This window comes from Amblyomma mixtum, chromosome 5 (genome assembly GCF_055824585.1).
Source record: "Amblyomma mixtum isolate Tamu chromosome 5, ASM5582458v1, whole genome shotgun sequence".
NCBI lineage: Eukaryota > Metazoa > Arthropoda > Arachnida > Ixodida > Ixodidae > Amblyomma > Amblyomma mixtum.
This window is the reverse complement of record NC_143016.1, coordinates 116,129,874-116,154,812: the sequence shown is the minus strand read 5'-3', so window position 1 is coordinate 116,154,812 and position 24,939 is coordinate 116,129,874. Positions and strand designations below refer to the sequence as shown.

At 46.6% G+C, this 24,939-nt stretch overlaps 1 protein-coding gene across 1 annotated transcript; it reads left to right on the top strand.

Annotated features, from left to right (window-relative positions):
- Positions 1-221: 221 nt before the first annotated feature.
- LOC149343417 (alpha1,4-N-acetylgalactosaminyltransferase 2-like) lies at positions 222-24,939 on the top strand. Its single transcript, XM_089546961.1, has 3 exons — positions 222-273; positions 20,250-20,282; positions 23,719-24,939. The coding sequence occupies exons 1-3, from the start codon at positions 222-224 to the stop codon at positions 24,540-24,542; spliced, it is 909 nt and encodes a 302-aa protein (XP_089403087.1). The 3' UTR covers positions 24,543-24,939.

Sequence of the window (24,939 nt, the reverse complement as noted above, 5' to 3'; positions counted from 1 at the left end):
CTGCATTAAGGCACTCGGGATGGCTATTAATGGGGCCCTAAAGGAAAACTTCAAGCTTTGCAGGACAGATATATTATTCTTCGAGATTACTACCACCGTTTTTTCTGCGTCGAAAAGTCGCCGCGTAACTCAATATATCTCAAATGAAACTCTCGAAATTCTTGCACATTAAAAGCGCCCAAGAAAAATGAGCATGGCGTCACTTCTATGAGGCATTAGCCATGGTGCTCTCCGAAAGGCACCCGCCAGTGGAATCCGCCGTCACGGCGGCAAGTAAGTGCAGGACGCTTCAGCACACCCCATTTCTGACGGGCTTTTAGCTGCATCGCGTTGGTCGGCGTTTCGTTGCAGCTCACGCCTATCGTCGGTCGGTCGGTCAGTCGGCCGGTCTGTGGGTCGGTCGGTCGGTCGGTCGGTCGGTCGGTCGGTCGGTCGGTCGGTCGGTCGGTCGGTCGGTCGGTCGGTCGGTCGGTCGGTCGGTCGGTCGGTCGGTCGGTCGGTCGGTCGGTCGGTCGGTCGGTCGGTCGGTCGGTCGGTCGGTCGGTCGGTCGGTCGGTCGGTCGGTCGGTCGGTCGGTCGGTCGGTCGGTCGGTCGGTCGGTCGGTCGGTCGGTCGGTCGGTCGGTCGGTCGGTCGGTCGGTCGGTCGGTCGGTCGGTCGGTCGGTCGGTCGGTCGGTCGGTCGGTCGGTTGGTTGGTTGGTTGGTTGGTTGGTTTATGGGGTTTAACGTCCCAAAGCGACTAAGGCTATGGGAGACGCCGTAGTGGAGGGCTCCGGAAATTTCGACCACCTGGGATTCTTTAACGTGCACTGACATCGCGCAGTACACAGGCCTCTAGAATTTCTCTTTCAAAGAAATTCAACCGCCGCGGCCGGCATCGAACCCCCGCCTTTCGGCTTCTTTGCGTTATATTGATACCAGTGTTGGCAGACGTTGAAAACAAGCGAATCATGTTAACTAGTAACGTACTTAACTAAATTTTAATTTTTAACGTTTCAGTGACAGCTGATCCCGATCATGAAAGGGAAATAACTAGAAGAATAAGAATGGGGTGGAGCGCATATGGCAGGTTCTCTCAGATCATGAATGGCAGTAGTAAATTTCAGGTTCTCTTCCTTCGTTGCACCAGGGGTGCCCCGCCAGAGACAGTTTGTTTAACTGGAAGACTGAAGCTGTTCTTCGCACCAGGGGTGCCCCGTCAGAGACGGTCTTACGATGAGTTGAGATGCAGGGATAAAGGGAGTACTTGAAGTTTATGTACAGATATTTACATCACATACAAATTTAGGCACTGGAGACAAATTAAGCGGCAAAAAGATACAAAACAATAAAAAGGTGGAACTGGCTAAAACTAGGGGAGGCGCCTACTCGGCGTAGCCGAAGATGCATAGCACCTTACCTTAGCCCAGAACCCTTTTTCCGGCTCCGGGGCCCGGTTTTAAAGCCTTAAAGGCCCGGCCCACATTTGGTAGCTTCCAATCATGTTGCATTCTTAACATGATTGGCTCTTCAAGGGCATGACCAGCCCTCGAGCTTCTATAAGGTAAACCACCCTCTCCATATCAAAATAAAAGCAAAAACAAACACAAGCACTCAGTCGTGCCAGCACGTGCAGGGTAGAACATTCTCCCCCGCAAAATAAAAGTAAAAACAAAAACAAAACACACTCGTGCGAGCACGTGCCATCGGTTTCCCCAATGACCCCCCGACCTTGGCGTCGTCTCGGAATTGGGGATTATCGGGATTAAGCGGGCAGTTAGCGCTGTAACTGCCACTGCGAGCTCAGACCTGCGTTCCAAGGCGACTTAGCCTTCCCAAGGCTGTTTATTCGGCGCCTCACCGACACCCGGTCAGTAGTGTCACCCAACTCAGGCCTTTGCTGCTGCCGGCTAGCTCGGCGTAGCCGAAGATGCATAGCACCTGACCTTAGCTCAGAACCTTTTTCCGACTCCGAGGCCCGGTTTTAAAACCCGAAAACCCGGCCCACATTTGGTAGCTTCCAATCATGTTACACTGTTCACATGATTGGTTTATCGAGAGCCTGGCCAGCCCTCCAGCTCCCGTAAGGTAAAGCACCCTCTCCACCACAAAATACAACTAAAAACAAACACAAACACACAGTCGGGCCAGCACGTGCGATCGATTTCCTCCGATGACCCTCGACTTTGGCGTCGTCCCAGAATTATGGATTATCGGGCTTAAACGGTCAGTTACCGCTGTAACTGCCACTGCGAGCTCGGACCCGCGTACCAAGGCGACTTAGCATTCCCGAGGCTTACTAGCTATCCGGCGCCTCACCGACACCCGGTCAGTCGCGTCACCCAACTCAGGCCTTCGCAGCTCGCGGCTAGCCGCGCTGTCGCCAGCTATTCGTCGTTTTTATTTTCCCCCCTCGTCAACGGCGCCCTGACACCGTCCCGTCCGGCAGTGCTTAATCTGCAGAAGGTCCGCATACTCTTCGAAACCGACGTTCGTCGCGAGTTTGTGTCGCATATCTGGTGTTCGCCGAGACGAGGGGGCGATCACCGTGCGGCGGCTCTCACCGCTCCCTGAATAGCCGGCGGGAATTGGCCCCAAAGGGCGATGGACGCCCCAGCGGCACCGGCGCCTCCGCGCGCGCATCGTTCCACGAAAGGTGACACTTCGCTTCAAGCGGACCCCTCCGTCCCCTCCCGCCGGAGAGGGCGGGAGTCCATTGAAGACGGCAGCGGCGCGGTGCTGAGAAAAGATTAGCGGCGGTTCTAATGACCCCGCGTGCACTACCGATACCTTACACACCCTTGCCAAGATTGTACAAAGGGCCCGAATGGCACTTTTAGAATTCATAATAAAAAGGGATCGGTATCTGTCACGAAACCCCCGTGCAGGTGACATACTACAGTGCAGCACTTAATTAGTACATCAGCACTGGCACCAACAAAACCCTCGCCGGACGAGAAACATAAACAAAATGAACACATTCAAGTACGCGTTTCACACATTCAAATGCAGCGCTTTGACCGAAGTCCAAGTTGTCGCACTGCGACCAGTTGCACCTGCATGCACACAGTCGTCCTCCTCGCGAATGAACCCACACACAAACAGTCGCGATCGGAGCGTTCTTTAGCACTCGTACGATGTCCGTAGGTGGCCACGTGAGCCTCCTTAGTCGCACCGAGTGACCCTGTGTGCGTTCGAGCCACCACGTGTCTAATTCGACACGATTAACGCCTAATGGCCTCTCTGCTCATTAGGCTGGTGCCACAACGGGGCGAAATTTCAAAAGTTGCTGCCCTCCAGGATCGAAAACGTCCTGATCCTCGATAGGTCCGAACCCCTGACGACGCGACGCCCCTAAGGGCACGCTTTCCCCGGCGCGCCAGTACGAACCGCGTGCTGCGTAAGGAACATATCCCTTGCCCAGTTCAACTGTAACAGTGCTGCCGGCTTTGCCTCACTTAATTTGGCGTACCGCAGCACGGAACGTACTGTTCCACGCGCCGACTTTCAGAGTGAAAGCTATGCGCCTGCCTCCTTGTACTTTGTCTCGTTTGGAGCTATTTGCACCGTTCCTGAACGGGCAAACATTTAAATCGCCGCTCCCTGCTTGACAGGCGCTTGCCGGCTTCGCGGCATCGTCTGCTGCACGAGCTTCATCGCAGTCTCTTGACCCGAATTTGCCTTGTAGCAAGTCGCCACGCATCTCCTTGTCCTCGAAGGACCTGGTGGGACACCCGTCGGGTGCGTTCAACAAGTGCGCGGCGCTCAATCCCGTCGGCCCATCAGGCCCACCTTCGCTCTCTGCCTCGGATGGAAGGCTCCTGCCATCAATAACGCTACGGGGCACTTCATGCCCCATGCCTGACACAGTGTGCCGTTGCGGCAACATTAGATTTCCTGCTGTCACTAGCTCGCCGATCTGACGTCTGTCGTCGCTGGCCGTTTCATGCTGACCGCACGGCTCTTTTTCGCGGCTTGCTGGAGACCTCGTTTTCTGAATTGTCAGAGCAACTTCCGTGGTCCCAAACCAACAGTCCTGAACTCGCGTCGTCGCACCTGGTCTCATCAGGGGCAGAGCTAACTTGAGCGGCTGGATCGTCGAAGTGCGCGATCACCGCCTCCAATACCGCTGTGCTGCGTGCCCTCAGGATACATTCTTCACTTGCGATGCGATTCCAGCTTCGCAGAAAATTGGCTCACTTTTTACTTCTGCCTGGCTGTTTTCTTGACCCGTGCTTGACAGGCATATGCCTTTGCCTTCCAGCACTGGCGGCCTCTCCGCTCGGGACTCGGAGCAGTTCTCCCTGGCTAGTTGACTAGCTCTCCTAACCTCCTTGGCTTAGTCAGCTCGAGCTCTAGCTGCTGGCGCTTTGTTTCTAACACCTCCAAATCCAGAGGTTTTTCCTCCCATAGCGGCGCCTTTCCATCATTGACTTTTGCAATTTCAGCCTGGAAATAAGCTAAAAGCGCCTTCGCCAAGTCTACTCGGTACCTCACATCGAGTGAGGGCCGGCATGGATAACTCTCCATACCGCCGTCTGTACCCCTCAACTGTCCTACCGGCTCGAACACATGCACAGGGACGTGACCAATGCGACGAAAGAAACTCACAGTTTCGATACGTCGATCCGCATTTCCAGCTCTCTGGTGTCGGAGTCCACCGTCACTTTCACCGCACGCTGCGATGAGCTGTCGCACGCCGCTGGTCCTGTGCACTTTGTCGTCACTTGCTGGAGACCCGTCGGTGACCGTCGAGTTCTCGACGCGCTGTTTTCCTTGACCGGATGCAGTCTCGCGTCGCTGGACTACTGCCGTGGTCCTTGTCGCTGTCTCTCCCTGCAGGTCATTTCTCGAACGCTGACCTGTTGCCTGGTCGTCGCCCCTTTCCCTTCCGTCAGTCTTCTTCCTGCGCCGTCTTCCGATGGCCGCAGGGTCCTGTCGACTGCGCCATAAATTTCAGGTTCTCTTCCTACCTTGCACCAGGGGTGCCCCACCAGAGGCGGTTTGTTTAACTGGAAGACTGAAGATGTTCTTCGCACCAGGGGTGCCCCGTCACCCCCGACCTTGGCGTCGTCTCGGAATTGGGGATTATCGGGATTAAGCGGGCAGTTACCGCTGTAACTGCCACTGCGAGCCCGGACCTGCGTTCCAAGGCGACTTAGCCTTCCCAAGGCTGTTTAGTCGGCGCCTCACCGACACTCGGTCAGTAGTGTCACCCAACTCAGGCCTTCGCTGCTCCCGGCTAGCCGCGCTGTCGCCGGCTATTCCTCATCTCTATTGCCCCCTTCGTCAACGGCGCCCTGACGCCGTTCCGTTCGGCAGTGCTTAATCCTCAGGAATTCTGCAGCCTTTTTCGAATCAGACGTTCGTCGCGAGCTTGTGTCTCGGCTGGTGTCCGTTGAGACGAGGGGATTAAGACAAGGGGGGGGTTGTCGTTGTGTGGCGGCTCTTCAGCCCCAAGCTGTCACCGCTCTTTTACCTAGCCAGCGCGAATCGGTACTGCGGGGCGAGGGACATCCCTACTTCCCGGCGCCTTCGCGAGCGGCCGCGTTTCGTGAACGGAGCTTCGCTCTCGAGCACACCCCACCGCCCAGTCCCGTCGCGTGGTGGGGGCGGGCCCATTGAAGACGGCAGCGGCGGGGTGCTAAGAAAGAATGACCGGCCGCATGACCCCGCACGCACTACCGATACCTTACAGCAGTTTACCAATATACTCAAGAGAAAAGTATACAACAGCTGTATCTTAGCGGTACTCACCTATGGGGCAGAAACGTGGAGGCTGACAAAGAGGGTTCAGCTTAAGTTAAGAACAACGCAGCGACGTATGGAAAGAAAAATGATAGGTGCAACGTTAAGAGATCGGAAGAGGGCGGAGTGGGTGAGAGAACAAACACGGATTAATGACATCCTAGTCGAAATCAAGAGGAAGAAGTGGGCTTGGGCATGGCATGTAATGCGAAGGCTGGTCCTTAAGGGTAACGGAATGGATTACAGGAGAAGGTAAGTGTATAAAGGGGCAGGCAGAAAGTTAGGTGGGTGGATGAGCTTAAGTAATTTGCGGGAGTACGGTGGCCGCAACTGGTGAAGGACTGGGTTAATTGGAGAGACATGGGAGAGGCCTTTGCTCTGCAGTGGGCGTAGTCAGGCTGATGGTGATTATGATGAACGTTTTAGGTAATATCCGTAGGCACCCGGTTGCAATCAGAGATTTTTAGCAGGCCGTGGCTATAACCATATCAGTTTTCAGTATTTAAAAGACGCGAATACTCTCGATGCTGTGGATCAACTAATTTTAGCCATTTCTTGCGCCATTCGAAAACCGCATGCCTTCGGTGTGCTCAAAGTGAGGTCAATGAAATCGCAATACTGCATGACGGACGTGCGCACCACAAGACATTCTCTGCTCCGCCCGCGTTGGAGCAGCGTAGGAGTGAGGAACGGGGAGAATCACAGCACTGGAGGGGCAGAGATTGCAGAGTGGTAGGTGCGTCAGGGAGTGGCGCGATTTCATTGACATTATTTTCCGCTATGCCGCAGGAACGCGGCTCTCGAATGACGCGAAAAATGGTGGAAATTATAGTTGAGCCCCAGCAGAAAGGAGAATCGCGTTTACCAGATTCTAGGTACTGTTATTGCTATCCCTAAAGGTTGGTTATAAATCTAACTTTCAAGCGAACGCTAATCAGTAATAGCTAGAAGTAACCTATTAGAATTCACTTAATTACTTTACAGGTTAACATGATTCACCTGCTTTTTGACGTCCGCCTACACTGGCATTACTATGCCTCAAGAAGTTTCTCTTCAGCTCAGAAACTTTATTATTAAAAGTTAGTTTGCAGGCTTCCCTGAAACTCCTGGTATATACAGAATGTGTATATCTGGCGCTTCGACCTCTCACCTTATTGATGGTGTGTATATGGTACATTGTCGAGCAGGCAGCCTTTACGAAAGCCAGCCTAATTCTTTGGTTGACTTTACTCTAAGCTTGATCTAATTCGACTACCGATTACCGTAACAAGCACCTTGCAAACAATGGGCCGTAAGGAGAGCGGTCCGTAGCTTTTCAAGTCATGCACGTCCCCTTTCTAACAGATTAAAATGACGTTAGCTTTCCTCCAATATTCCGGATACTTTCGAGGCCATGAGACACTGGGCATGCACGGTGGCAAGTCTCCCTAGCACTGTGTCCCCATCGTACACCAAGAAATCTGCAGTTACATGATACCGCTCAGCGTTGCATTCCCTGTTCTTTACATAATCTTTCGTTGCGGACCGGATGTCCAATTCGTCCACACCCCTGGTGTCATCATTGACATCCTGAATAATTCGGCTACGATTGAGATCTGCGTGGAATTCATCTGCTGTTTTAGTATATCTTTTCATACCAATAATATAATCGCCCTCGTTCTCTCTTGGGATGTACACCTGGTCTTTTAGTCAATGATTTACAGCTTGTAGGCTGCCTCCCTTATCTCGAGCCTGTTCGTTACATGTCATATATACTTCCTTATGTCGTTTACCAATTATTGATCATCTTTGACAGTTCTGCCAGTTCTATCCCAACTATGTGGTTAGAGACTATCATCGTTTGGCGTTTCTGGATCAGGTCTCCCGTCTACTGAGAGGGCTTTCCGGTATCGTAATTATGTGTCCTGCCGCCTACTTTTATGGCGCGCTCCGTGAAGATATTTGTGACGTTTCATTCATGTCCTGACAACAACCTTTGTTAAAGCGCACTATATCTCCAGCGAGATCCTGAATTTCTCTATTATACCTCAATAATTATATATTGAGCTATATTATACCTATTAGAGCGCAGCTCTTTGGCGTCCGTTCCTGGGTTTCGCGTCGTCGGCGGCGTCGGCCTCGTAACCAGCTCCGCCCGCCTTTCATCCGCAGCTGGGGTTGACTCACTATCGGCGTCAGCGGCATCAGTCAGTCGCTGCTATCTCTTCCCTCCTCCCTTTATCGTGTTGTCCGCTTGCATCGCGCGCTTCTGCCCCCATCGTTTGCCGCTGGGTGTACACGCCGCCCCCCTCCCCCCTCTTCCTGCGAGTCTCCGGTTGTCAAAGCGCCGGCTCGAACTTAATTCCTTTCTTCGCTCCTCCTCCAATGCAACCCCTATGCGGTGGCAATCAGAGAGCCAGATCGGTGGCGGCGGATCTGTATATGTGCACCGCCCGAGCCGAAATTGCCGCTGCCGTTCGCCCTGTGCGGTGGCAATCAGAGAGCCAGATAGGTGGCGGCGGATCTGTATATGTGCACCGCCCGAGCCGAAATTGCCGCTGCCGTTCGCCACTGCGAAATTATCTGCCAGTTCTTTCTGAGCCATGAGCGAGACGACCGATGGAAGTCCTCCGTCTGCTAAAAAAAAAATTCTGTGATAGCGCATACATGTGTTGCTCGATTTCTTTGCCTCAATCTATCGAAAAGGTGAAACAGCTTATTTGCTGCGCTCAAATTTCGCATTAGGAAGTAACGTAATCGTCGGTAATTTTTTTTCTTTCATGCTGTTTCAGTTTCACCAGGCAAGCGACGTCTGTGACGTAAAACACGCGTTCAGGTCTCGTGAGGTATACAAAAACTGCAGTATGGTCGTTGCTTTCTTCGTTTTCATTCGCATCGACTCGTACGCAAGCCTGCCAAAAAGTTGGTACGACAGAAATGAACAGGCAGCGATTATATCGCAGTTTTTGCACCCCTCACCCTCAGGTGACCTCGTATCGTCTGTGACGTTACAACCATCGTTCGGTTTTTGAAACCGAAACTACACCAGGAAAAAAATTCAGTTACACAGTATTCAGCTGGTGTATGCCAATTATACATCGTGACTCATGTACACCATTGTCCAGCGCATTACTCCAAAGAAAAAAAAAGATATGCATCCCAGAATTTGGTGCTTCCTTTAATAAAAATTTACTCACTCGCTCACTCCCGGACCTACGTTTTGTTCGCTGTAATGTTTCAGGTAGTGCCGTTGTGTGTGCGATGGATGAATGTGTAAATACTAGCTTCGCGAAAACAGAAATCGCCTTGAAGCACTGAATGGAACGGGCCACCTTACAGAATGTCATAAAAAATTCAGGGGGCACTTTGGCTCTCTAAAGTGCTCAATTATACATCAGCTTCTTAACAACACTTTTAAGATCGATTCATCAAAGTACATTTCACTGTCACAAAAACGTGCATTAAGAAACCAGCACGCGTATACGCTAACCGAGTATCCTTATCACAGTAACACTTTCAAAGATTATTTCTTCCCACTAGCAGCAAGACAATGGAACCGTCTAGACGCATCTATAACTAACGCTGATTCATTTTCAAATTTTTGTGTTTTAAAACAACAGTTGTGGTTCGAAAGCTTTTTTCTACTTCAAGGAGTATACGATGTGTTATGCCCATGTTTATATTATGTTTCTGTTTCTGAACTAGCACGCTTTTTCTTTGGATTGCTTGTGGAAATCTGTCAAACTTCTTTTCAGTTTTCTGAGCTATGTATTGTCTAGATTATTGTTGCCCTTTGCACAGCCGCTTTTTGAAATGTTTATCATTTACCCTGTACTATACATGTAATGCCCACCTGCTAAGGTCTCAACCAGAGACTGGCAGTATCTCAAATAAATAAATAAATAAATAAATAAATAAATAAATAAATAAATAAATACCACTAGGACGTTGATGGGCTTCTTTCTCACTGTTTGCCGTCGTTCGCGGTTAGAATCTAGGCCTAAGGCGGCTTTGTAGGCCTGCTGTATCATGCTATCCAATTTGTCCTTTTCTGTTTTGGCATATTTGAGAAAAGGGGTGGCATAGAGTATCCTGCTTAGCGCAAATGCCTAAACTAGTCGGCATAAATCTCTTTTCCTCACCCCTTGTCTTCGATTAGCTATGCGGCGGATTAATCGCGCCGTCACTTCTAGCGTGCATTTTAGCTTAATGAACGTGTCATTATTCTTTCCATTTGTTTATAAATATAACCCCAGTAATATCATGGCTTGTACCTCTTTGACGGATTCTACATTGAGATAGACGCTTTTTGTGAGGTGGGAGGGAGAGAGGTTGTAGTTCTCCTACGTCTTTGATTATGTCTTATCGTGTAAATTTGAGATTTTTGCTCAGAACAAGTGAGGCCGGATTCCCATGCGCATGCCTGAATGATGACCACTGCTTCTTGGAGTGTGTCTTCAATGTATCCTTCGCATCCTTCGGTTACCCAAAGCGTGATATCACCTGCATAGCGATGCATTCTACCATCAGCCTAAATGAAAACTACCGCCGTCCTGACATCAACGGCCTCTATCAGCCGTCGTCGCTTCGTTTACGTTCGCACCAGCGTTACGATGGATCTCGTTTCCGATTTCAACACCCAAGTTTCGCAAAACACAAAGGCGAGCAAAGATATTATACATTACGTTTTTTGCTCACTTCCCTCATACCAACATTTATTCCTATTAACAACGCGTACAATTGAAAGGTAAATACAGTTACCTTTCTAATGAGCTAAAACTTGTTTTTATATCGTAAGCCGCAGAACTACCGCGAGAGCACAAACGTTGCGAAAAATGGCCAGTGCCCGCGAAAGCGCCAGATTGCCGCCTCAAATAGTTTTATATAGGTCACGGCATAAACTGCATGATTCTCCCTATCTAAACTTACCATTGAAATTTTCTTTTGTCCCTACAGATTTTCATGTAGTATTTTGGGACCTGACAACAGAAGTTCTTGCAGCAACAACAGAATTTTCTATAGCATTGTCCAGTCTGCTGTCGTAACGACTGAGCTATAGATCTGTCGTGGCAACGATTATCGTTGCAAAACTATTGAAAAATTCATCGTAACGACAGGACGACTTATGTTGCTTTGCAGATGGAATCCAGAGTAAATTTAGCCTTCACCATGAAGAGTAATCAATAACGCCTCAAGGCTTTATAGGCAGTGAACCAAAGCTGAGCAAATTTACCTAATATTCAAGCGAAACACGTCATTTGTACCAAGTGCAACAGCCTCGTTCAGAGTCCTGCCGCACTGCATTTCTTCATTAATTGCTAGGCTCCAGTGAATGGAAGGCGTGGTGCGTTTTTTTTTTTTACACTACCATGAGCCGATGCCTGCTTGCTCTAGGGCCGAGAGATCGCCCACAACCACATTTTTTAACCGAACGAAAGAACGAACTCTGGGAAGCGCTAATCAGTTAGAAATTGTGTAGAAATGTTGCGGAGAACGGACCCTGCTGGGGCTCTCCGAGATTACTCAATGTACGGAAGCGGCTCCTCGAAAGATGAGCCATCAGTTGTCCGGATGTCGCCAGCCCTGTAAGATAATGTACCCTCGACAACGTGTACGCCGAGAATGACGCTGTTCGCCGCGAACATGACCGGCGGGCTCAGTGTAACACGGGCGGAGGCGCAGTGGAATTCTAACAAGCTTGCAGCCAACGTGAGTAGGACGCCTCCTCTGAAGACTTCGCAGAGCCTTTCCGGTCAGGCAAGCTTCGTAAACGCGGGCCGATGTATAGTATCTATTAAGGTGCATGATTTGTTTTTGCCGAAATTTTTGTACTGCTGTCTCTGTTGCCTGCCGCCGGCTTCGAGGGCTCGTCAGGCTGTTGCTCCAACTTTTTGCCTGGGAGACCGTCAACGATGTGAAATGTTGAAATTAAAGATGTCTTGAATTGAACTGAATTAATTTCGAGGTGCCTTGAAATTTTCCTCCGATGGCGGCTAATTTGTCTTTCTGAGGCTGGCAGCCATTCGCTTTGCTTAGAGAATGTGTTGCCGCTTCGAAGACCGGATGCCTTCGAAAGTTGCGGGCGTGAAACTTGTATTTATGTGTTTTGTATTTTTCTCTTTTGGCGCCTGTCTTTGCACTGTCACTACAACTTGACCTTGTAGTTCGGAATCAAGCATAAATTGTTTGGCAGGGGATGTGAGAGGAATGCTGCGCGTTGTTTATTGTTTGCGCTCGTTGTCTAAGCTGTCTGGAGCTAAGCTCCCAAATCATGAGTCCAAAACAGCTGCATTAAGGCACTCGGGATAGCTATTAATGGGATCCTCAAGGAAAACTTCAAGCTTTGCAGGACAGATATATTATTCCTCGAGATTACTACCACCGTTTTTTCTGCGCCCAAAAGTGGCTGCGTAGCTCAATATATCTGAAATGAAACTCTCTAAATTGTTGTACATTCAAAGCGCCCAAGAAAATGAGCACAGTGGCGTCACTTCTATGAGACATTTTCCATGAAGCTATCCGAGAGGAGCCCGTCAGTAGAATCAGCCGTCACAGCGGCAAGTAAGTGCAGGACGCTTCATTTTTGCGCTAGTCTCTACCATATGCAACATCAACTAGCCCGACAGAACGCACTTCTCAACTGTACCCTTCGGGGGTTCGGAAGAAGCTACACAAAGTTATAGAGGGCAAACGGAGACAGCAGAACTTTTGAATAAGTTTACGCATGTACGGCGACTACAACACGAGAATTTGACCTTCAGTGCTATATGCGTCGTTGTGAAAAGGCACTGGATAGGCCTGCCCAGACCCGAGGCGTCAAGACCGGTCCCGCTATATTATCACTCTACTGAGCCAGAGCCTGTTCTCGCAACAGCTCAAGAGGTAAATTGCTCACTGCGTGCAGATACTCCTGTACAGAAGTAATGAAGTTGTCGGCAAAGACGCTAAAATCGCAACAACGCTTGAAAAAATTGGTTTGATATACACAAGAAGAAGAGAAGAGTTCACCGTTTCGCTTTTTGAACAGGAATCTCGTCAGTAAGAAGCTCCGATGTTCTGAGATCCAAGCAAAGCACGCAGTTAACTAGACTGCCTTCCAGAATGGTTGCTTGCTGCGCTAGTAGGTAAGATATACGGGAGAAACAAAACATACCAAGTATCCCAAAGCACGACCTTAGTAATTGCGCGATACTTAAAACACGGACGTATGAAAATCTTTTAAAACCGGAAAAATCATCATATACAGCCGCAGTAAGCAGGCGCGCGTGGTATTCAACTGTTCCGCTGTGAAGCTAAATGTCGAACAGAGAGGTTTTTCAGCATCGTAGCTACAGCCTGATGCCTCTCGACAAACACGGATATTTGTAGGTGAAAAAAGGTCTCGGTATTATCACACAGAGAAGCACCGAGTTGGCATTTCCCGTGGGTGCAGGTGCTTTTCAGGCATACGATGACAAGAGCAGACCGCAGAAAGCTGTGCTTTGTATTGGCAAACAACGCAGTTCTGCACTCCAGGCGACCAAGGATAACAGCTGCAGAGATCTGCGCGACGAGTACTTTCACACTCGACAGTCGCGCTAGTCGGTAAAGGAATATATTCAGGTAAGCTCACGCCACAGTCGTTGTAATTGTCTAGAACGTAAAAAGGGTGCGTTTATACTTTTAACACATTCACTACAGTTCAGGGTCATCAATGGGTCGATTTAAAGCTCCCTAAGCACTGCTCTCCATCCAGGCAAAAAAGAACCCCTACACGCTCAACATAATACGTCACCTGTGCAGTGTAAGTATTTTGAGGTACGTAATCTTTGTTTTGCTAAAGAAAAACTAGATACCGTAGCCTGGATACACTTTCCGAGTTGTCTGCATGCTTTAGATTGAACAACGGCGTGGTTTGCTTGTGAGTTGCAGAAATCTTACAGGGTATCCTTCCGTCCTTCTTCGTCTCAAGTCTCCGTAAGAAAATGCCAAAAGGAGTGTAGGGGAGGGTGAACAAATGGCTTTTCTCGGCAAGCGTTTTTAAGAACGGGGTTACAATGGTTTGTTACAAAAGTAAATTTTAACTTCTACGTACCAATTTTAGCATGATCTCGAATCAAACACTACAGATTTGTTTTGGGGGTGCTCAAAAAAGTAAAATCTCCCAAGCTAGGCATTTAATATTGTCACGGCTAGGAATGTGGCAATATTTTACTACAACCATCCATGCTTCGTAGAAAATAATTTGCACTTTACTCCTTCTTTTTCGAATTTGAGTTTTAGCTTTTCCATGGCGGGGCACACAAATGTGTACGCTACTGCTTTGTGTCTGCTTAGGTTACTGCTGGGGTATGATGTGCTACAAATGGCTGGAGTTTATATTTTGAGCTATTTGCAATAAGCCACTTAGAGCCATTTCTGGCCCGATATACAACATTAACTAAAAGAATAACGTTTTTTAAGATGGACTTCTCCGCGTGTGACGTAAGTAGCGGTGTGGCTTCTGAACGTTTGTGCATCTGTTCTCTTGTTTGTCATGCTTTAGGGCTTTCAAAAGCTTTCAAAATACGATGAATTCCTTCCACAATCACTTTTTACGTAAATCACTCGAGAGAAGTCTTTTTGACCTCCAGTAAACAGCGTATAGTCATGACGGTGGAGACATCGGGACCCAACAAAAATTGCATAATTATTCATGATGGAGAAGAACTTTTGCATCTGCTATCTTGGCCGTTGGCTACAGAAATTACAGATTTTTAAAGCGCTCCTCCGACAGACTAACAGTTCTCGGCTAAGGTGCTTAGAGTTCATTTGACCCGTAAAATGATGTTTGAAAGGGAAAGTTTAATTATTTAAACTTGTTACTGGACTATTTGATGCAGTTCTTGGTATGCCTTCAGTATAGAAAATGGAGCACATGGAAAGAAAGTGAAGAAAAAAGCGCCTTGCAAACTGCGCCTTTCCTGTCATCTTCCTGTGCCACGCTTACCTCATACGTAGTTTGATTATTACACAATGATATCTTCATAATAACGCAATTATGCGATTTCAAAAATATTCTTCGAAATTAAGTTAGTTACGGTCCTCTAACAGCGACGAAGGCTTGATTTTACTAACTTAGATGAACGTAGTTTTTCCGAACGAACAAAATATGTGTGTATTTCACAAATATACGGCGGATTACTTTACCTTTCACTAATACAATCTTTTTTTGCTTATATATTGCATTCAAACTTGGCCCGCTATGTAAGCGCCATGACAGTAGCGTAAAAGTTATGGTTTTTTTGAAGTTTATTTTTTAGTGACAAAACAATGACGACAGGAAGAAATAAGGAGGGAATGAAAGAAAGAAGAAAAAAGGAACAAAGAAGGAAATGAAGAAATAAAGAGAGAAAGATGGAATGAAGAAAAATAAATAAATAAAGAAAGAAATAGAGAAAGAAAGTAAGAAAGAAAGGCAGAAGAAAGAAGGAAAGAAACAAACAAAGAGAGAAAGAAAGAAAAAAGAAAGAAAAGAATAAAGAAGAATTAATGACTGAAAGAATGAATGAATGAATGAATGAATGAATGAATGAATGAATGAATGAATGAATGAATGAATGAATGAATGAATTAGAGAAGGAAAGCTGTTTTCTTGCAGAAGCATGAGAAGCCATTATTTTAGTCCTTTCAAACAGCTCATCTCGCGAGTAGAAAACTTTGAAAATGCCCTCTTGGGAACTTTTATTTAGTTCATGTGTTGTCGTCTTCGTTGTGTCCTCGTCTCGAGCGCTGCAGTTTTTCATCATGAGCAACCAACTCGCCCAAACATCCACCCTGATCAAGTTATTTATTTGTTTCAATTCGCTAATAATTGCTTTAATCAACCACTCAGTATGTTGTTGATTCAATCGAAAGGAGCCTTTACTGCCCAACCTGCACCCAGACTAGATCACCATTCATATCATATTCATAACATTCATATGGTTGGCATCCCTTTCTGCAGATCAAAAACTTTTTCCAGTCATTCGTACCACTCACATCGAATGAGTGGAATCGCCTGCCTTCTTCAACGGCCACCATCACCGATCATCAATTATTCAAGAATGTCATAGCTGACATTGTATAACTCGGATTTATTTTGTACTGTGTTATCGTGTTGTTTTCCTTTTTTTCTATTTCCTGAACGCCTTAGCTAATAATGTATGTGTCGAAATCATGTTTGTACCTTTTCTGCTTTATTAACTCCTGTTTCTTGATTACATTTTTTTGTTTTGTAACTACTCCCTTCTGTAATGCCGTAATGGCCCTGAGGATATAATAAATAAATAAATACCTAAATAAATAAACCGTTCACTCAAAATTCTGAACCGTTCACTCATATAGTGCGAACTTAAGACAGTGAAGGATTCAGAACCTAAAAACAATAAAGTTACAGCAGTGACTACTCCTCATAAGAAATGCGCGTGCGTATGTTTGATACGCATTTACAAAAATCATGGCAAGTGTAACTTACAATGAAGTTTTAAGGATATCATCAGATAACGGACACATTTGAGCTTGCGAAAAGAAAATTTAGCTGCAACGAAGCCTGTGCAGAACAAGATAAGAGCACGAGGTTGACGTTTAATTCCTACATTTGCTAGGTGTTGATTCCATGAGTGGGCGTTTTTTTTTCTGGCTGTTTGTTTCTCTTCCTCAGCATAGCCCAACTAGTTCAACAAAGCACCTAACTTTCTCCTTTGTTCATGCAGGAGCTGACACCGATATGAACCAGACGCCAACCCGACAAGGGCTGCTCCAGAAAGTATTTTCGAAAGTGAGCGTGCCCTTCAGATTGCGACTGCTCTTAGTCCCTTGCTTCGTTCTTGCTGTAGTCGGCACCACCTGGACCTTCCGGCGCCGCACCAGCTGTAGAGCAAGCTGGCAAGACAGTTTGAGTGAGTATGCGGTGACGCTGGCGCTCGGAGCGCACCAAGGCATCAGAAAAACTGCCCCTGTTACAGATACCTGTGCTGTCTAGCGTGAGGAACAATCCCGATCCTAAGCCAGCCGACAGCCCGTACTCTGATATCGTTTTATCAGGTTGTTACTTCCGTGATGGCCATTAGGGGCGCTGCATGAATTGTCAGTATTAATTCTGAACACCTAAAATTGGTATTTTTTCACCTTCACTAACGCCGCACAGCTTGCGGACGCATTTTTCAAGCCTCCCACAAAATTCAGTTGCCGCGGCATGTATTCTACTGTGCAACCTCTCCTTAAAAAAATGAGCGTTTTGTTTCTGGCGTCATGTTCATGCGTTCCTTGTGACACATTAGAGAGTCACCACGAAGTCAGGTATTGAAGTCTTTCAACAATAAAAACTCAGCAGAGACTTTTTTGCAGTAACACAGCAGATTTCCTTAAGTCATTGGCGATCAGCCACTCAAGTGACTTTCCTCGCCGTTAACCCCCCTCCAGAAATATACCACAAAAAATGCAGATGTTATTTCACACGAATTTCTCTCATGCCATTATACTTCAAGAACTCGCACGTTGTTTTCATGCATTCCTTTGTGGTACTCGCAAAAGCATGCATGAAATAAATAGAGCAAGCGGCGGAGGCATTGCAGGGGGGGGGGGGGGGGGGCATAATTTATGCTTTTACGTATGACAGTGTCGGCAGTCTGGAAAGAGGTTGATTACTGGCCACTGAAGGCTTTCCTGAAAAAAAAAAACATGCTTGTAGACAGCTATTGAAACATTGCACGCAAAATTCGACACTTTTTTTTTGTTCTTTAGTGTCCAGATGAGTGGTCGTTATCTCTGATCGTTATCCGATGCGATGAAAGTATCTCACGGTGGTGTTAATATGAGCGACTAAAAAACGTGCTACTAGCAAGATTGAACGGAAGAACATTTTTTTTTTGTTTGCGAAGTGCAGAACATAGGCTCGAAGACGCTGTGAAACAGCAACGAACAACGTAATATGAAAGGCTCGCTCAATCGCAGGCTCCTTAGAGTGCAGGAAGCTGCGAGCGTAAGCGCGCGCTGTTTTCTATCTTACTCCGAACAGGGCAAAAAGGAACGCAACAAGAAGAAAACCCAAGTGACAAGCATGCGATGTACCAATGTGCAAGATAAAAAAGAAGACAGCGCAGACTCTCGATCTTCAGTCACCTCATCACATGTGTACATTATTGACACGTTTAGCTGGGTTAAAAAGACGTGTGTAGCTACCATTCTCTCAGGTTGTGAAGCTACCTAACGCATTATTCCAGTAATTTATGCCCCGCAGTGCAGTTCTGCACAACGGTGTAGTCTGTACCAAGGATTAGGAGCGCTAAGATAGTAAAACGGACAGTTGTCGTTCTGAGATTTGTAGTTTCCCAAGCGGTTTGATACGGCCAATGCGCTGCTCGTCAAGGCTCGGAATACGTTGGCACTCCCAACAGGCCTGAAAGGACCTTCTGAGAAGTGTTGTTTTCTCGTGCGAGCATGTAGATGCTGTCGCTACATTTTCACGCAATGGAAACAACAGGAAACAACTCTGGCCGCACATATCAGGCCAGATAAGTTGACCTGCCAGGGTTTCGTGCTTGTGGGGATTCATTCATGAAGTGTATTTGTCTGTTCGTTTGCTACTTGTTCGTTTTTCCCCCGAGTTTATTTTTTCGGCGTCGAGGAAATGGTTGTACAAGGACTTAATCTGTATGCCCTTTCCTCCGCCACTGTGTCGCTCTGTGTATTTTGGGTTACAGGACATGACGTACTCAAGGGAATACGAAAAATGCCCCTCTCACTAGGTACAAAAAATGTTTCTTTAAGCTACACTCTGAGACATTAAAAGTTAGAAAATGGCTAGAGATAAAGGCATTTTGCGTGTCTACGGTGAACTGCCGCCTTTATGATGCCCCTGAAACGATTAAGCATTGTTTCATCCATTGTAAAGACGCAATACTCTTCTGGGACATCATGCAACAGACATTGAAAAAAAGACAATCTGACGCCGCATTCTGTACGGTTTCTCACTGCACTACCATTTGTTGATGAGCCCTTAGATATGTTGTTTATAATTCGATTACACAGCCTATAAAAAACACGCATGATAGACCGACATTATGAATCTGTTGTTTCTGCCAAAAACCATTTCTGTAGGATGACTGCACACCTAAAAGAATTGTATGCCCAGACCGAGTATGAACCCGAGTGGTACTTACTCTTAGTGCTGTGTTGTTCATGGCCTTTTTTCTAGTTCTTTGTTGCTTAGATGTGTCGTGTTATGATGCAGTCGCTATGTGCTCCGAATTGACTCTTTTCTCTTGCTTATGTGTTGGTGTGATGTGCCACTGTATGTAATAACTCATGTGCATAAAACTTCGCATCATTGTCATAAACACATGTTGAACAAAGAAAAAAGTGGCGTGGTGTAGTGGTTAGCACTTTGCGATGGTGAGATGAAGGTCGGGGTTAGAATCCCGATCTTCTTCATCTTTATTTTTCTTTTTTGCTTCATTTTTTTTATTCTGCCTCTTATTTTGCAATACTGACTCCCATAGTTGGATCCGGTTTTTCAACGGCCGATAAGACATGAGAGAGTCAAGAACAAATCATCAGAAATGCATACATTAAGAACACACTAAAACCACGGTGACCAGTTCGTTTTTGAAAGCCATTAGGAATTCATTTCCAAAATCACTAGAAAGTCATGAGAAAAGCATAAGATCCCAATCACAAAAGTCACTAGACTTTCTAAAGAAAGTCATTAGATGTTTTCTTGGCCACAACTGCCGGAGACGATAGCCACTACGCCATGACAAGGGGTAGTGAGGCTAAAGATGCACGGTCTAGAAACTGACATAAAATGTTCGATCAAGGTGAAAAGTCGTCAGTTCATAGATTTTCTGCTGAGATGTCAATCGGGATATTCATGGCGCTCTAGAAGCTCCGAAGTTCCTAAAAGGAACGTACTGACTTTTTTCCCGTTCCCAGGTGTATAGACCACCACCGGTACTCTATATTATACCACACAGCAGTTCCGAGGTCAAAGCCCTGTGGCCTTTTGACGTTTCACCAACGCTCTACTTTTAACGAAAAATATTTGCGTGCGCCTTTTAAACATCAAAGGAAGCGAAATCTTTCAGTTGCTCAGTCCGTTACCTATCACAGTCGATAATTTATGCGTAGATTATTGATCTTGTAGTGCCAGCACCGGCTGAGAAAACATGAGACCAACCCTTTGTTAATTTTAAGCATCGCCATGTTTTAACACACGCGTGAACGTTAACGCAGGTATCCGAAAATTCCGCAACAAGAACCCAGATAATTGTTAACGATCCACTTCTGTGGCATAAATCAATGCAGGGCGCACGTCAGTGCACTCGTACTGGTGCACGGCGGTGAAAGGTGAACAAAGTAAGATTGGCCTTTTTTCTTGCACTTCGTGGCCCTCTTATGGCCTTTTTTTACAAAATGATAAAGGCTGCCCTTCTTTTAAGCATGAACTATGTCGTTGTATACACCTGCATGATATAGTGTCACTATTTTCATGTCTTTTGTATGTAACCGCAAATCTCTGTATTAACACACATCTTGATTTACAGGAATATACAAGAGGGTCAAGAATGAGAATTTCAGTAAGTATTCGTATGATTGAGCACTTTTCAAGTAATGCGCAGGACGTGACAAGGAATGCAAAGGTCTGCTTAGAATTGGATATCGTCCAGTGTGCGGCTACGTTGATCCTCCTATGTGCACTGTATCTACGCAGCAAAATGTCGTGAGGTACGAGGACGCGGTGTAGCGCTGGATATTCAGTAGCTGCAGTCTACACGTGCGCTGCGATATGAAATAGAATCTGTGCGAGCGGGATACATTAAAGAGAGGATCTAATCTCTACATTCTAAAACTACACAACGGTTAACGGAAGCACCGGTGGGTTGGGCGTCACCTTTATTCCGCTTTAATGATATGCTAGCACTGACATCATAGTCTTTGCACACATGTGTCTCCAAGTGTTCCATGTATGTGAGTGCGGCTGTACCAGCCACGAGTCGGACCCAGAACCCCGAACTATATGCTCAACAGGAGACTGAGGCACATAAGGAAGATCAAAGAGATTAGCACTTCGAAAGACAACTGTGTAAGGTATAAGCCTTACATAGTTCATCTTTTCGTGAATCATCTTTTCAGATTATTCACGCTTCACCAGTGTCACAGTATTAAAACAACGTGCCGAGCTGGAACCGCTATCATGGCGACGCCATTTCGCTCGCCTAACCTTACTTCACAAACTGTATCGCCATCCCACCCTTCACGACGACTTCTTTTTGTCACACCCTGCAGTATTTCCTCGCCGCGACCACGATAACAAAATAAAATGCATCACAAGCCGTTCATTGCTCTACGCGAAATCATTCATTCCTCGCACTGTAATAGATTGGAATAACTTGCCATCACACATAGCCACTGAGGTTAACCTACAATCGTTTCAGCATTCGTTAAAGCTAACCATGGACTAACAGATTTGGTATTTTTGTTGTATTATGTGCATTTACTGAGTATTTTATTCTGCCTTATTTGTTGTGTTACTTGTGTACATTACTAGCTTTAATTCATTATTACGTGTATTTTGTTTCAAGTGCCTGTACTATATTTTTATGGTTGTATACCCCCCCCTATGTAATACCCTCGCGCGAGGGCCCTTAGGGGTACTGTAAAGAAATAAATAATAATAATAAGCATATGCCCAAAAGGTAAAAGGCATTCGAAGGAGGGCAACAGTAAAGTGTACACTTAGCAGCCGCCTGCCCGAGTGTCGCGGTTATCATTATGTAAATATAAAATCAGATATGTCCGTGGCCGCGCGGAAGACTGAGAATTTGCACCATGCACCAGTGTCGATAGAGAAACAAAGAAACTAGTGTTGGGCACTTTTCCGAAGCATCAGTGGCGGGCTGTTGTCTGTCAGCTGGCTCCTAAAGCTGTAGATCATATTGAAAAGGACGAGATGTGAAAATAAAATTCGTAAGAAAGCTATATCGGCATAAGCAGCGTGTCACCGTGGCAGTCGCGTTCGGCGGCGTTCGGGCAAGCAACAGAAGCGTGTATCAACCATCACTGCGTCTTGGAAGCATTTGGAGCAGCACTGCTTTCCTGTAATATAATGCAAATTATTAAGAGGTTTGCATGTGGCTGCCAATGTTTATAAGCGCTTTTCTAAGTTTCATTTCCGGGATATAATTTAGGCTTGTGCGCTCGCTACCCATGAACTAGAACTACTACCTGCTCTTTAACACTCACGGTTTGCAACTAACACTCGTGGTGTAGCAATTGAATTTTTTTAATCCTTATCAATTGGTGAGACTTGTGCACGCGGATTGTACACCAGTGTAGACATGGTGCGCGTGATAGAGCTCAATTAAAGACGAGTAAACTACTCGTAAAATCGACTATTCAATTTTTTTTAGGTTCAAGATTTTGTTGTGTTATTTAAGGCCATGACCATCATGAGCGAGCCCAGGTTTTCAATATTCTGAACTGATATTGATGGGAAATACCGACCGAAAAAATAAAGTTTTTAAGCTCACCCACTTTGCTTTTCCGCGTTTCACATGGATAAAAAGGCATCGCTGCGTATGGTGCTGGCGAAATTATGTCGACTTGCTCTACGTGATTACAAACTACGTCTTTATTTGCCGCATTAGAAATGAGAGCAACGTCATTTTTTTTATATGCAATGCGCGAAAGCCAACTTAACGAATTGTCAGAGAGGTCTTTTTTCCATTTCATTTTCGAACCACAATGCTGATTCAGACAATTTAACCACTGATCCCCTACTGAAAAAAGTTCTATGATGCAATAACCTCTGTCAGTTTATCATACAAATATCATAGACTTATCATACAAATCATAGAAAATTATCATTCAAATGTCGTACATTCCGGTAAAATCACAGTCATCATAGAGATGTCATAGAATATCATACGGATTGTATGATATATCATACAGATTGTATGATATTCTATGATGAATGATCTATGAGGTTGTTGCATCATAGAAGTTTTTTCAGCATGGTCTCGGATTCACTATTGTTATTTAACACTATTCTCCACAGTTCTGGGAGGCTGCTTGAAAAAAAAAGATATCTGAGCATGCTCAAAAAGTTAGCGGGACACATTAGCTCCGCCTTTAAGGCTGCGACGAGATAGCGTTAACAGACACCTTTAGCATATCGTGCACCGCGCTACCGTTATCGGAGTAGCGGGAGCCCGCGCGTCTTGTGTGTGCATGTGCAGATCGCCTTGAGGCCACCAGATGGCGCCAGGTACCCGGCATCTGCGCGTACACCTGCTGCATAGAGATTAGTCAGCGGGTTCGCACTGGCGGTGTGCGAGCTCCCGCTGTTCCGGCAACCAACACGGTACATAGTACGCTAAAGCTGTCTAATGCTTCCCGTGAGCGGTTTGTCTTCACACACAGCCACTTTTTTTTTGTTCACACTCAATCATTTATCACATCACCGCACATTTTCCACATCCTTCTCTGAACTCTACCACACTGCAATTTGGGCACATAATGTTGCTCTAAAGAGTATTTCACTAATTAGCGCATGTACGCCTCCACTTCACTCCTCCAATTACCATATTACTATGCTCCAAAAATTAAGCAATACCAACACCCCACCCCCCCTTGTACCTCAGCCATGTGAAGCATGCGAAAGCGGCTCCATGGCGCAGTTGATAGCTTGCCTGGTGCGACACAGGGAGGTGGTTTCAAATCCCGACTAAAATTGATAAGAAATTTTCATTGCATAAAACACAATACACAATAAATTTAGGTCATTTCAGATGCGCATAGACTTTTGAATCGCATTCGAAGTCCTTTCTTCAATTAATTTTATTCCAGATTTCCATGCGTGTCCTGGGTTCCTCAGCACACCACCCCCGCTGGGCCGATGGGGGGTTTAGCGCTGAACGACAGCCTTAACGCCGTAGCGTTAAAACATCCTGCTAGCATTATCCTACTGGTCTTTAAAATGCCTCATTAGATGTCTTTTTTCTTTGTTCGCAGAAGAGAATAATGTAACCAACAACAACATCTGGTTCCTGGAAACTTCTTCCCGCCGCACGTTGACTGCCAGGGAGGCCTGCAGTATCGAGTCGGCGTGCGTTCACAACTCGGACTACACCATCCACATGCTTTCGACCGGAAACATAACCGACGACAAGTGCCCGTACCACCGTGTGCTTTCTAGACTTCGCAACTTCCGCTCAGAGCCTCTGAACGCAAGTTCGGAGCTGGCCGCGACTCCCCTGGCCTCACTGTACACAGAAGGAGCCGTTCTGAGAGGCCCATACTCTGCAGCGCACCTGAGCGATTTTCTTAGGTACGCTGTGCTTTGGAAGCGAGGTGGTGTGTATCTCGACACCGACGTCATAGTATTTAAGTCACTAAGTGGCATCACAAACAGTGCCGTGTACCAAGACGACGATGGTGTCGTGGCCAACGGGATACTATTCTTCGACCGGCAGCACCCTGTTCTTGAAGCCCTCATGCAGATGTGCGCGGACGATTACAATCCAGATGTGTGGGCCACCTGTGGCCCTGTGATCATGTCGCTACTGCCAAGGCACCTTCTACTCCGCGATTACGTGAACTTTCTGGACAAGACGACTTTCCTGGCAGTCCCATATCAGGAATGGGAGAGTTTCTTTGAAAGTAGCCGGACGCAGTGGGTCATGGGGATGACAAATGGCAGCTACGGCGCACATTTTTGGAACAAACTGAGTAAAGAGAGGCGCGTAAAGCCGGGATCCAGTTGCGCGATGGACGTCATGGCTAGGGTCCACTGTCCCCGTGTGTACCAGCTCGCGTCCGTGCAGTCAAACTTATGATGTATACGTATACTTTAAAATGCGATAATTCAATTACTTAACACGACCGTGTAATCAGTCACAAAGGCTTCGACGGGGTGACTGTTGAGGTTCTTCTGTCGCGTTCTAGAAAAATCCGGATAGTGGGTCGATCTGCAGTACCAGTTTATGTCAACAGGAGCAGGCGTTTTGATTTTTTTTTTGTTATACATCTTCAGTACCAGTTTTTAGCCCATGTGGCTCTTCGGAGGGCAGTCACTTGAGGCCAGAAATTACGGACGACTGAGCGTGGTTGGGACAAATACGAATTAGGGGAGCTATCACTTCGGTGTTCACTTCGGTTTCGGCTCGAGGCTCGGTTCTCAATGTCAACCAGCGTTCAGAGTATCATAAGCGAAATCGATGAGCGAAATTGGTA

Excerpts from the sequence above, each read along its gene's own strand:
- LOC149343417 (XM_089546961.1), top strand. The coding sequence starts at position 222 with ATGGTGCTCTCCGAAAGGCACCCGCCAGTGGAATCCGCCGTCACGGCG. Across the intron at positions 274-20,249 it reads ATCCGCCGTCACGGCGGCAA|GAATATACAAGAGGGTCAAG; the intron begins GTAAGTGCAGGA and ends CTTGATTTACAG. Across the intron at positions 20,283-23,718 it reads GGTCAAGAATGAGAATTTCA|AAGAGAATAATGTAACCAAC; the intron begins GTAAGTATTCGT and ends CTTTGTTCGCAG.